The sequence below is a fragment of the Haematobia irritans genome, chromosome 4 (genome assembly GCF_050003625.1).
Source record: "Haematobia irritans isolate KBUSLIRL chromosome 4, ASM5000362v1, whole genome shotgun sequence".
NCBI lineage: Eukaryota > Metazoa > Arthropoda > Insecta > Diptera > Muscidae > Haematobia > Haematobia irritans.
This window is the reverse complement of record NC_134400.1, coordinates 124,152,707-124,167,200: the sequence shown is the minus strand read 5'-3', so window position 1 is coordinate 124,167,200 and position 14,494 is coordinate 124,152,707. Positions and strand designations below refer to the sequence as shown.

Here is a 14,494-nt window from a genome sequence, read left to right as displayed (position 1 = left end):
TTTTAAAAAAAAGCTCCGACTTGTGGAAATATCGCCCGAATTGGCCAAATAATATATCACAACCCACAATTGACCACATATCTTGGCGAGATTTAACCAATATCCTTGTAAAATCGCCACTGCTGAGTAGCACACACAAAGAAAATTTCATTAAAATTGAGCCAATGAAAATTTTTCATTGATATAATGACATCGATTTAGCGATGTCCGTCTGTCTGTTCGTCCATCCGTCTGTCTGTATATATAATTTTGTGCACAAAGTGCAGCTCGCAATTTAAGTCCGATCGTCCTCAATTTTGGCATAGAGTCTTTCTTCGGGTCAAAGACAATCGCTATTGATTTTGGAAAAAATCAGTTCAGATTTAGATATAGCTGCCATATATATTTATCACCGATTTGATCATAATTCACGTATTTATGAACCGATCCTCTTCAACTTTTGTACATCTGAATGTTTTGTCGGTCACGTAAAACCTGCAAAACATCAGCTAAATCGGTTCAGATTTAGATATATCTCCCATATATATCATTCGTCCGATTTGCACTTATATGGCTTCAAAAGCCAGAATTTTACCCTGATTTGCTTCAAATTTAGCACAAGGAGTACGTTTAATAATATTGTTAACTGTGCCAAAATCGGCTAAAATCGGTTCATATTTAGATATAGCTCCCATATATATCTTTCGTCCGATTTGCACTTGTATGACTTAAAAACCCAGAATTTTGCCCTGATTTGATTCAAAATTTGCACAAAGTGTAGGTTTTATAATATGGTTAACTGTGCCAAATTTGGTTGAAATCGGTTCAGATTTAGATATAGCTCCCATATATACCGTTGGTCCAATTTGCACTTATATGCCCTCTAAAGCCACAATTTTACCCTGATTTCAAATTTTCCAAAAGGAGTGCGTTTAATAGTATGGTTAACTGTGCCAAATTTGTTTGAACTCGGTTCAGATTTAGATATAGCTCCCATGACTCGATAGTTTCCACAGAGAATATATTTAATATGCTTTTTGATCTAATTGGTTCAGATTTCGTAGTCATATTTCACACTGTAATACCACACTTTCCACAAAACGGTCGAGTTTTAAATAAACTAGGCCGAATAATATATCACAGCCCACAATTGACCACATATAATGCCGAGATTTAACCAATATCCTTGTGAAAGCGCCACTGTAGCAAAAATTTTAAATATTACTTAAATTTTCCTTTATCTCGAATACGTATTTCTCGCTCGATAAATCGTAAATATTATTTCGTACAATTGCATTAAAATTGCTCTAGCTTTATATTTCCCATATTTTGTAACTAACATTGTGTTTCATCCCAGGGTGTTAGCCGATTTAAATTTTAATTCTAGAGATTTTATAGAAGTTCAAAAAATTGTCTCCATATTGTATATACATAAATTATATAAATATTTTTAATAAAAGCCTTCATAATAACTCCCAACAAATTTGAAGGATTTGAAATGGTAACACAAATTTTTGGTCTACATAGTGGTGAAGGGTATAATATAGTCGGCCCCGCCCGACTTTAGACTTTACTTTCTTGTTTTTTACTAACATTGTGTTTCATCCCAGGGTATTAGACGATTTAATTTTTAATTCTAGCGATTTTGTAGAAGTACAAAAAATTGTCTCCAAATCGTTTCAGATATAAATCAGATATGGTAACACACATTTTGGTCTACATAATGGTGAAGGGTATACTATAGTCGGCCCCGCCCGACATAAGACTTTACTTACTTGTTTTCCATTTAATTATGCCAATAATTGATTTTTATTTTAATACATTTTTTTCTGTGTAGATTCCAATCCCATTAAAAAAAACTAGCTACAAAACAAAATTTTAAAATCAAATATCCAGATTAATGGAAAAGTATTTATTAAGGCCTAAGCAAAAAAGTTTAATCACTAATGCTTTCAAAAAAATTCACGAAAATTTGTCCAATTAAAATTTTAATTGAGTTTTAAAAAATATTCAATTAAAAATTTAATTGATTCAACAAATTTTTTAATTGAAAGAAAAATCAATCACAAAAATGATAGTATCAATTAATTTTTTAATTGGATCAATTAACTTTTTGATTGACCTTCAATTAATTTTTTAATTGATACTATCATTTCTGTGATTGAAGACATTTCAATTAAAAATTAATTGGATCAATTAATGTCGTGATTGAATCAGAAATTTTTTTTTTTTTTGTGTGCTGTATTTTCGTTTTGGAGAAAATCATCTCGAATTTCGAAAATTTGTTTAATTAGATCTTTGGACCATGATTTATGATGGCAGATACAAAAGTCAGTCTGAACTTCCTGCATATTTTTGTTTGCTAACAAATATTGTACATAGCTTCGCTTTTTTACTTTGGGAGAAAAAGTCATATTTCAATAGTTAGTTTACAGTTTTTCAATTTAAAGTGATTTATTTTGCAATCAATGTTGAGAAGAGTTTTATCAAATTCCATCTTCAGTTGATAGAGGTCTGAAAAAAAAATACAAAAGAAAAATGTTATTCAAACCATTTTTTTCGTGCAAAAGTTTATTCTATTCAAAATGCTAAATAAATAGTAGAATGGTTGTCTTAATGAAATATTGAAATGAAACGTGTAAGTAAAGTAGAAAGTCGGGCGGGTCCGCCCATATCATAGCCTAAACCACCCTTGATGAATTAGTAAACGTAAGCATTTGTGGGGTATCATTGGTATAGGTTTGGAAGATAAATCGCATTTCCATATTTAGGAACATTAAGGGGTACACAAACATGTAATCAATCTGAGGGAGCCAGTCAGTAATAATAGAGTGGGTAGCCACCGTGGTGCAATGGTTAGCATGCCCGCCTTCCATACACAAGAGTTTTTCAGCGGTGGATTATCCCACCTCAGTAATGCTGGTGACATTTCTGAGGGTTTCAAAGCTTCTCTAATAATAGAGTGAATAGTCAAAGTGAGCCTGAAATATCGGCTAACGTACCTCAATATGATCAGAAATGTCTGATATTTGGGGCTACAGTTGAGCTTGCACCTACAGAGTTAGTTTTCTACTAATATTAAATTCATTATTAACAAGTAAGTAAAGTAGAAAGTCGGGCGGGGTCGACTATATCATACCCTAAACCACCCTTACTGAATTATTAATCATAAGCATTTGTGGGGTAACATTGATATAGGTCTGGGAGATAAACCGCAGTTGCATATTTAAGAAAATTAAGGGGCAAATGTTTATGGGTGCTTTGTCTCAATCTGACTATAGCTCATAGTCAATGTTGCCAGGGAAAATGTTCGGTTTACCCTACAAGGACAAAAAAAGTTCCCTACACTCCCATACATTCCCAAACAATTTTCCCTACAATATTTTTCGTTAAATTTAAACAAATTTTATAGAACAAAAATGGTTCTAAGTACTTTATTATCTTATTCTACCAAATATACCAATATATAATTCTACCAAAAATAGTATTTTTTTTTGCTAAATCTCTATAGAAATAAAATTTTGGAAAAAGTTTCTATAAACAAATTTTTTTGAGCAATTATATAGAAATAATCTATAGAAATAAAATTTTGATAAAAAATTCTATAGAAATAAAATTTTGAGAAAAAAATTCCATAGAAATAAACTTTCGAGAAAAATTTCTATGGAATAGTTTGAAAAAAAATTTCTATAGAAATACAATTTTGAAAAAATTTTCTATAGAAATAAAATGTTGACAACATTTTCTACAGAAATAAAGTTTTGACAAAAATTTCTATAGAAATATTTATTTGGTAGATTTGGGGTAATTTGTGGTAATATTCAAATTTTGTTAATTTTTTTTTGCACGAATGGTAACTGTTGTTACCACACATTGTTAAAGATCAAGCCCTGCCGGCTTCTAATTTCCTCCTCTGGAGCCACCAAAATTTTAAAAAATTATTACAAAATGTCCCTACATTGTGGCCCTACGTTCCTACAAGACGCTAAATATTAGAAAAAAAACCTACAATTAGGGAATTTCCCCTACTTCTAGCAACACCTGTTGTAGTTGATATTGCACCTACGGGGTTATTATGCCACAAATACTCGTATTGAGCCCATTATTAAAAAAGAGAAAATCGCTCAATATCTACATCTGAACCGATTACGATGACATTTTGTACATACCGTTAGTACTATAGAGGACTGGATCTAGCCAACTTTGAGTAAGATCGGAAAATAAATAAGGGTTCTATGGCCAATTTTGGGAAAATCGGGCTATACATATATATGGGAGCTATATCTCAATCTGAACCGATATCGAAATTTTTTTTCACATATAGTTAGTGATGTAGAAGATTACATGTAGCCAACTTTGAGTAAGATCGGTTGATAAATAAGGGTTTTATGGCAAAATTTAGAAAAATCAGGTGGTACATATATATGGGAGCTATAGCTAAACCTGAACCGATTTCGATGATTGTTTGCACATATAAATAAGGGTTTAATGACCTAATTTGGCACAGTCGGGTGATACATACATATGGGAGCTATATCTAAATCTGAACCGATTTCGATGAAATTTTGCAGGCTTAAAGGGTGATACAGAAGATATATAGGTTAGGTTAGGTTAGGTTAAAGTGGCAGCCCGATTAAATTTCAGGCTCACTTAGACTATTCAGTCCATTGTGATACCACATTTAACTAAAAGTACCTATTACATATGGGCACTTCTAGTCTTAACCACTGAACCTTCTCTATTATTTACTTTTGTGGAACCAACCAGATTGCTCCAAAAACATTAACAAACTGCTTAAGTTAACGTTTTCCAGGTCAGCCAGTAATCTAAAGCTATATGCTCCTAAAATTCGCTTACGCCTTACACAAAAACCAGGACACTCACACAAGAGGTGTTTAATTGATTCCTTTTCCTCCACGTCATGACAGCTTATACAATAGTCATTATACTTCGCACCTATAGTTTTTGCAAATTCGCCTATCAGGCAGCGACCCGTTATAGCAGATATTAGGAGTGCTATCTGACGCCTTGAGAACACTAGCATATCTAGTGTGCGGTTTAAGTTTAAATGGGGCCATATTTGCTTGGTGTCGTTACAACCCTTGCAATTTTCCCATCGAATATTGGCCATCATAACAGCCTTCTCACGCAGTAAGAGCTTGCAGGTGGCCAGAGGCATACCAACAGATTCTAGTTCCCCTGGAATCTGTAAGGTAGTTCCTAGCCTTGCTAACACATCTGCTTCACAGTTCCCCGGTATGATCCTATGACCAGGCACCCATATTAGGTGAATATTGTACTGCTCAGCCATCTCGTTGAGAGATTTGCGGCAGTCTATGGCCGTTTTTGAGTTAAGGAACACAGAGTCCAAGGATTTTATTGCAGGTTGACTGTCTGAGTATATATTAATGCCAATATTTGTTGGAACATTACTTCTCAGCCAATTCACCACCTCTCTTATTGCCAATATTTCAGCCTGAAAAACACTACAGTGATTAGGTAATCTTTTCGCTATTCGAATTTTCAGATCTTTAGAATATACTCCGAACCCCACTTGTCCATTCAATTTGGAGCCATCAGTATAGAAATCTATATATCTTTTATTCCCCGGTGTCTGTGTACACCACGCCTCACTGTTGGGAATTAGAGTTTCAAACTTTTTGTCGAAAAGTGGTTTTGCCAGGGTGTAATCCACTACGTTAGGCACATCTGGCATTACTTTGAGGACCGAACTATGACCGTACATTTTTTCCGACCACAGCGATAGCTCGCGCAACCGCACAGCCGTTGTTGCAGCTGACTGTTTGGCCAAAATGTCTAAAGGCAATAGATGTAGCATGACATTAAGGGAGTCTGTTCCTGTCTTACTAAATGCGCCTGAAATACATAAGCTCGCCATACGCTGAACTTTATCTAAACAAGTCGGTTTCAGAAGTGCCGGCCACCAGACTACAACACCATATAGCATTATAGGTCTAACCACTGCCGTGTATAGCCAATGCACAATTTTTGGTCTTAGTCCCCACTTTTTCCCTATTGCCTTTTTGCACGAGTACAAAGCTACCGTGGCTTTTCTCGCCCTCTCTTCAATATTAAGCCTAAAATTCAGCTTCCTGTCCAAAATAACGCCAAGGTATTTTGCACACTCACCAAATTTCAGTACCGCCTAAGGAAATGGGCCTAACCGTGGGAGTTTTGCGATCTATGCAGTACATGACTATTTCTGTCTTTGCTGGATTTACACCAAGACCATTATCCTTCGCCCATTTCTCAGTCATCCGGAGAGCTCTCTGTATAATATCTCTGATTATGGATGGGAATTTTCCCCTGACTGCTAGCGCCACATCATCTGCGTATGCCACCACTTTTATCCTTTCTTTTTCTAGAGAAACCAGAAGGTTGTTTATAGCAACATTCCAAAGAAGAGGTGATAGAACTCCTCCTTGGGGAGTGCCTCTGTTCACATACCTTTGTATGTTTGCTTGCCCTAGTGTGGCTGAAATACGTCTCTTTATTAGAAGTTCGTCTAACAGCCTAAGTATACCTGGATCAACATTCAGAGTTGTCAGTCCGTTTAATATCGAGCTCGGATGGACATTATTGAACGCCCCTTCTAGAAACGCCACGATTGTGTATTCTTTGACAGATAGTGAGCCTTCAATAAAGCTGACCAGTTCATGCAATGCGGTCTCAGTAGACCTGCCCTTCGAGTATGCATGCTGTCGTTTCGAGAGCAAACTTCAATATATACATATATATGGGAGCTATATCTAAATCTGAACCGATTTCGATGAAATTTTGCAGGCTTAAAGGTGATACAGAAGATTTCCTTTTTCTTGTTTCCGAGTGTTGTCAATATAGTATGACTTCTAAATATATTACATTGGATTTGTTATTCGTATGTTAGATAAAAATTGTCACCTGAATTAAAAAATTTGATGAGAAATCAAATATGGGGTTTATATGGAGGTAATATAATAACGGACCGATATGGACCGACATTTGCATGGCTTTTATAAAGCATATATTAACATCATGTACCACATTTCAACCGGATCGGATGAAATCTGCTCCTCGAAGAGACTCCGGAAGTCAAATCTGGAGATCGGTTTATATGGCGTCTATATATAATTATGGACCGATATGGACAAATTTTTGGATGATTGTTAGAGGGCATATACATACATCGCATACCAAATATCAACCGGAAAAATTACTCTTACCACAGGCTTCGAAACGCAAGACCTAATTATGGACCGATATTGGGGCTATATACAATTATGAACCGATATTGTTGTTAGAGAGTATATACTTAAGTTGCTCTTCTAAGACTATTCTGTTCTTAAGCTAGCGTGATTTCAACTGTTGGATGGACATTTCTAGTTAGGCTTATAATTTCCCAATGACCCCTGAGAGCAATATTGCGGATATGTTACAAACGGAATGACAAAGTCCTCCATTCTATGGTGGAGGCCGTAAAAATACTATATACAAATTAAAAGGAAATTTTGAAGACGAGTTTTTGCAAATTAAATCTAAATTAGGTCAAGTATAATTTTATCTCCCTTTCACTGAAGTCAATCCTATAGTACCAGTTCAGTTGGTACTATAGGATTGGCGTCATCATTTTTCGCTTGAAAATCTATAGTATGAAAAAGAAGCCAGTGCTCATACATATAGTATTGTCACCTATCAAATGCAAAGTTTTAATGTGATCCGAGGTCAAAATGTAGAAAAGCTATTACACTAAGAAAGGAATTCATTCAATAGGGACACATTATCGCAAAAAGGTGTACATAAAATCGATTTGGCGCAACGGTAACACTGATTCAAAGTAGGTAATAAATCTTCTCCAAAGTTTACAGAAAGTCCTGTTTTCAATAAAACCACCCAAATAAAATGGTACGAAAAATTGGATTGGTTTGCTCGGCATGAGCACCTTCAATGTTCTAATTGAAGATCCAATGCTTACCTATGGGAAAACCACAAATTTTCAAATATCTTAGATTATCACGAACATGCCGATACTGCAGTATTTGTTTCAAAATGCTCCTATTCAACAAATCCACATAGTCACCATAAATAGTGAGATGTAAGTGACGATTTATATCAATTAGATCCATCCAAAAACTTTGAGCAGCTATGTATATATGATAGGGTATGATAATGCTTTCCAATGAAGTATCCACTCCAGTAGCATATTCGGGAATATCATCATCAATGATTGCATCATCAGTATGTATGGCTAAGAATCGTAGTGGGAGATTTTTGATAAGGACTTTTAGAAAATACCATGTAACACCCTTACACGAAGAGAATGATAGCTCTTGAAGGCAACCCATTATCAAAATATACTGCCGTATCAAATGGGGATTGGGTATGTGAAGGCTTCTTAAATTGCGACATTTTTCAACAATCCAATCACAGGAAATGTGGCCATTTAACCACTTTATGGTATGTACATTGTCCATGCTGTTTATGGATTTCTGGAATATTTCCGAAAATGTGTTGGAATGAATTGAGTCAATGTAAATTGCTTCCAGTGTAGGCGAAATTGAACATTTCTCCATAGGACCCAATATCCGAGTATGGCTAATCGATAATATCTTTAGGGTTGGATGGGTTAAAACTTGGTGAAGATTTTCCGAAGTAAAGCCTCCACAACTGATCAGTGATAAATGTTGCAAAGATTTTATTGCACCAAAATTATCAACCGAGAGATCACAATTTTCCAAAGACAATTTCTGTAGAAGGCCACAACAGCTGGCCAAATCTTTAAAGACCTCGTTATTCACTAAAGTATAACAGTCCAAAGTATTGATAGTGAGGTCTTGAAGATTTCGAAAGTCCTTTAAATGATATTTAAAGTTTGCCCAATATTCTTTAGAAATATGACCTACATTTAAAATTTCCACCGTATCGGCCAGGGCCAAATCTACAATATCATGACCTTGGTCGACAACAATTATGTTTTTAAAGACCAGAGATTTCAATTGCAAAAGCATTAACATTTCATGGAGGACATCACAATCCATCTTTGGCATATTGAGAGTTTCTTCACTTTCCACTAGTAAATTGTATAGTTTGGGCATTACTATCAAGGTCCGAATATCCAAATTGTAACCAGGAATTAGTGATTCTAATTCTGCACAAGTGCACTCTATCAGCTCCAATGTTTGAAGTTGCAAGCAATATTGACCTATTAATTGCAATTGCTCATCTGTTATGACCATTTTATAGCAGGACAATCGGTATAAATTCTCAAACATATATTCATGGCGAAATGCCACTCCCACATTTTTACAAAAATTGTGAAATTCAGAAAATTCTCCCAGATTATGAACATATGGAGCAATTTGTCGTAGGAAAATTTTACCCTTATCATAGGGTAAGGCTGTTTTGATTTCCCTCATTTGTTGCAATCCATTACGTTGATTTATCTCGATTTCTTGGCCTGCCGTAATGATGATGAAGTTGGGAGTTTTATGTATATTCAAATTTTTATACATTCTACTCCATATTCGTTTTGTTATAGCCACATTAAATGATTCACATAAATCGGCACATTCGATTTGTTCTTCCAGTGTTAGAAATTGAAAAATATATTCCAATATATTCACATTTTCAATAAGTTTTTTATATACCGTCATACTGGTATATATTTTAATATATCTGATAAGCTAGTATTCAATTTTATATCGTTTCACTCGGAGATTTATACAAAAACTAAACAGAAACCTCAACGTTCGTTATTGAATGTTAAATCCAGCTCTTCATATTTGTGGTTGATATACAATAACCCATACTGAGCAAAATATTGCAGTAAATATATATACGAGTGAGTAAAGTAGAAAGACGGGCCAGGGCGACTATATCATACCCTAAAATATCACTACTGAATTAGTAAACTTAAACATTTGAGAGGTATTATTAAATAAGTTTAGGAAACCTACATTTATTTTGCCCAAAACCCTTTAAAAATAAGTGAAAATGTGTTTTAAAGACTTAATTTGTTGTAAAACTACAAAGATTCCGAATTCCGGAACATGGGAATATACACTGATATTAAAGATTACGCCAACTACATTTTAGGATGCACAGTTTACAAATTCAAATAGAGTTTATAATCATTGCTTAAAAATTTTTTTCATTAAATTTAGGACACAAATTTTGTAAATTTGCGTCCCTTCGTTAAAGTCGGATGTCTTTGACCTAAGGCAAACTCTACTTTAATTCATTGATTTTAGCCATTGTTAAAACACTCTTGTGCGCTGCACACAGGGTTAGAATAGCCTGTTTTCTTGGATTAATTAAAAAAAAAAAAAAAAAAAAACAAAAATTAAGTATCGTTAAAATTTTTTGCACACGGTTACAGTATATAAAATTACATCACTTGTCGCTAAATTAAATTTCACAAGTGGTCTGGTGTTTTTGTAGTGAAACTTCAAAGTCAAACTTCATAGAAATTTTTGTGCAAAAAAGGCTGAAAAAAGTGAAAACGTTCCCGTTGAAAATTTTATTTATTTTAAAAAGTATTGTAAAGGGTGATTTGTTAAGAGCTTGATAACTTTTTAAAAAAAAAAACGCATAAAATTTGCAAAATCTCATCGGTTCTTTATTTGAAACGTTAGATTGGTCCATGACATTTACTTTTTGAAGATAATTTCATTTAAATGTTGACCGCGGCTGCGTCTTAGGTGGTCCATTCGGAAAGTCCAATTTTGGGCAACTTTTTCGAGCATTTCGGCCGGAATAGCCCGAATTTCTTCGGAAATGTTGTCTTCCAAAGCTGGAATAGTTGCTGGCTTATTTCTGTAGACTTTAGACTTGACGTAGCCCCACAAAAAATAGTCTAAAGGCGTCAAATCGCATGATCTTGGTGGCCAACTTACCGGTCCATTTCTTGAGATGAATTGTTCTCCGAAGTTTTCCCTCAAAATGGCCATAGAATCGCGAGCTGTGTGGCATGTAGCGCCATCTTGTTGAAACCACATGTCAACCAAGTTCAGTTCTTCCATTTTTGGCAACAAAAAGTTTGTTAGCATCGAACGATAGCGATCGCCATTCACCGTAACGTTGCGTCCAACAGCATCTTTGAAAAAATACGGTCCAATGATTCCACTAGCGTACAAACCACACCAAACAGTGCATTTTTCGGGATGCATGGGCAGTTCTTGAACGGCTTCTGGTTGCTCTTCACTCCAAATGCGGCAATTTTGCTTATTTACGTAGCCATTCAACCAGAAATGAGCCTCATCGCTGAACAAAATTTGTCGATAAAAAAGCGGATTTTCTGCCAACTTTTCTAGGGCCCATTCACTGAAAATTCGACGTTGTGGCTCGTTAGTAAGTCTATTCATGATGAAATGTCAAAGCATACTGAGCATCTTTCTCTTTGACACCATGTCTGAAATCCCACGTGATCTGTCAAATACTACTGCATGAAAATCCTAACCTCAAAAGAATCACCCTTTATAAGTTAAACATTTTTTAATGGAACCATCAAGTTCAGGTTATTTTGCAAATATGTCGTTAACATTTGTGTCTCAAATTATGTGTGGAAGTGATTTAGATGTAGTTATTTATATTGAAAATGCCAAAAAAATAATATTTTTATATTTTAAATGGATATATAGTTATTATTCGTCCACATTCGTGTCATAATTTGTAGTTTATATTAAAGAGGACATAAATCTGTGTTATATTGCAAAATTTTACGCTGCCCTTTTGTGCTTTTTAGAAGCCATGCATTGTTTAATACAAGTGTTGCAGCAGTCAAATTAGCTAAAAGTCACATTGATATCGCGACTGGTGCTGTTGTTGTGTGTTGTGTTTTGTTGTTTTTCATGTTACTTTTTCTATTAAGTTCGAGTTTTGCAGCTAAAACAATTTAAAAATTTTATTTTCTTTAAAATGAATTATTAAAAAAAAAATAAAAGACATTTTAGACAGATGGTGTTAAATGCTAGTAAAAAACTGCTCACGCCAAAATAAATTTATATTTATATTATAAAATTATTTATGTATGTTTATACTCGACTTCACGTTCTTCTTTTGTTAGTTTTTGAATTCCTTCCAAATTTTAAAGTTTTGTACCAAAAACAGTTTTTTGTTACAAAATTGTTATTTTTGCAATAAAAAATAATATTTTATCCAAAAATCAGTCAATTTCGTTTATATCAAGCACTGTTAATAACTATAAATCTTTAATAACCCACATTTCGAAGTTTTATTATAAAAATATAATATAGTATAAATATAAATGTGTAAATTAAAAAAAAAAAAAACAAAAAAAAGTGTTCGGTCGGAGCAGGGATTGAACCCACGACCCTTTGCATGCAAGGCAGACATGCTAGCCACTGCTCCACGTGTGTGCAAAAAAAAGGTCTTAATTTCACATTAGATGCCAATTGAACTCTATATTTCAAATTTAGGGCAATGTTTAATAAATAAAATAATGATATAAATACCCATCATAATATGAGAAGATACGAACAGTATATGTTATGTATTTGTGGACCAAAATTATTGGTACTATCTCAAATCCTTTAAATTTGCTGCGAGCTATATAAAGGTTTATATTTCCATATGCATGAATTTGAATCTGAATCGATTTAGACAAAATTGTATATACTTCTACAAAATCTATGTACTTAAAATTTAAATCTAACGTTATGGGACGTAACACAATTTTAACAAAAAATAAAAATGCAAGGAAAGTCTAAAGTCGGGCGGGCCGATTATAATATACTCTGCACAACTTTGTATTTAGATCTACATTTTGATAAAATCTCTTCTACAAAATCTCGGGCAATATTTGGGAAATATTTATAATTGTTTAGACAATTTCGCAAAAATGCATTTATGATTCATTCATTGAAAAATTTGAAAATTTGACTCATTTCTACAAGTTTTCGACTTAGCAGTGAGTATTAAAAAAAAATATTCATATAATCTCAAGTGTAGAAAGTTTTATTTATGCATAGGTATGTATACAAGATTTTTATAATATTAAATTGAGCCGACGGGCTTTTTGGGCAACAAATAAATCAATTACTTCTTCAGTCGGCACATTTATTCGGCGATGAACCGACACTAATGCCAATCCATTGAGTCTACTCTCGCTAGTCGAATTTCTAAGATACGTCTTTAATCTCTTCATTGTTGAAAATGAAAGTTCGGATGAGTACGTAGTAACTGCAGGGATGGAAAATGCAGTACTATAGTACTTTTTTCAATACTTTTTACCCCGGTCAGTACCGTAGTACCCCCGCGAATGATTTAGTACCTTTTGTGTAGACATTTTTGAGTCGATATCAGATTTATGGTACAATAGCTTTGACAAAATATTTTAATATTTTGAGAAAGTCTTTATCAACCTAATTTGCTAATAGTCTTTTACAAATATGGCAAAACAGACAAGTTCATACGGGAAGACAATCTCGATTTTTTAAAAGCCATAGCCAAAAACACGATTTCATTGAATTTCAAGAATGTTTTAGTCGAAAAAAACATGCGAATCTATATTATCGATTTTTTATTTCGGTAGAAAATTTTGTCAAAATTTTATTTCTATATAGAATTTTTGCAAAATTTTATTTTTATAGAAAATTTTGTCAAAATTTTATTTCAATTGAAAATTTTGTACAAATTTTATTTCTATAGGAAATTTTTGCAAAATTTTATTTCTATAGAAAAAATTTTGCAACATTTTTTTTCTACAGTTTTTTTTTGCAAAATTTTATTTCTATAGAAAATTTTTGCAAAATTTTATTTATATAGAAAATTTTGTCAAAATTTTATTTATATATAAAATTTTGTCAAAATTTTATTTTCTTTAAAATTTAGTCTCCTGACAATAGTTTCCCAGTGAAATTTTTGTTGAAATTTAGTAAAAAGTACCTTTCCGCTCAAAAAATACCTTTTTTGTACTTTCTTAAAAATTGTATTTTCCATCCCTGAGTAACAGGCAAAGTGACCAAAATTTTTAAAAGAATATGCACGTGTGGAAATATCTCTTTATTGCACTCTGCAAGTGCTTCCATCGCTGAATTAGGCAGGTTCTTTTCGCAGGTTTTGCGCCATTTCATTTACACATGTGTGTTTGGCTGTTTCGTTGTTGTTGCTATGGCCAAACAAAGCGAGTCATGTTCACAAAAAGAACAACAAACACAAATAAAAAGCAGAAAGACATTTTCCAAAAATGAAACTTGTGGTGCGAGAACAAAAACAATTTGTTTTTTTCGACCGTCGTTTGACGGGCTTTTCAACTAGTAGTCTATGATTTGTGCAAGTTTTATAGGTAAGCGTTCTTCAAAATAAAATCTCCAGCTTTTTTCAACATCTTCGATAAGATTTTTCTATGCAGCTAAAAATATATATTTATTTATATAAAAATATTCATTCATTTCGGGGGGGAGGGGGTTTGATCCCCCTCATCCCCCCCCCTGAATACGGCCTTGGTCATACCGAAATAATTTGTGATATAGCACTTAACTAACTAAGTACTACCAAA

The 14,494-nt window shown here is 33.6% G+C and overlaps 1 protein-coding gene across 2 annotated transcripts; it reads right to left on the bottom strand.

The window, feature by feature from the left end:
- Window positions 1–2,192: 2,192 nt before the first annotated feature.
- Window positions 2,193–9,680, bottom strand: LOC142233781 (uncharacterized). 2 transcript variants are annotated; one of them, XM_075304813.1, is made up of 3 exons: window positions 8,288–9,680; window positions 7,952–8,224; window positions 2,193–2,493 (listed from the first exon to the last, which is right to left on the bottom strand). In XM_075304813.1, exons 1-3 carry the CDS (start codon window positions 9,627–9,629, stop codon window positions 2,390–2,392), a joined length of 1,719 nt encoding a protein of 572 aa, XP_075160928.1. In that variant the 5' UTR covers window positions 9,630–9,680; the 3' UTR covers window positions 2,193–2,389. The 2 variants fall into 2 exon arrangements, with proteins under 2 accessions (XP_075160928.1, XP_075160927.1); XM_075304812.1 differs by having other exon boundaries at window positions 7,952–9,680.
- Window positions 9,681–14,494: the final 4,814 nt, after the last annotated feature.

Excerpts from the sequence above, each read along its gene's own strand:
- LOC142233781 (XM_075304812.1), bottom strand. The coding sequence starts at position 9,629 with ATGACGGTATATAAAAAACTTATTGAAAATGTGAATATATTGGAATAT. Across the intron at positions 2,494-7,951 it reads AATTTGTGGTTTTCCCATAG|ACCTCTATCAACTGAAGATG; the intron begins GTAAGCATTGGA and ends TTTTTTTTTCAG.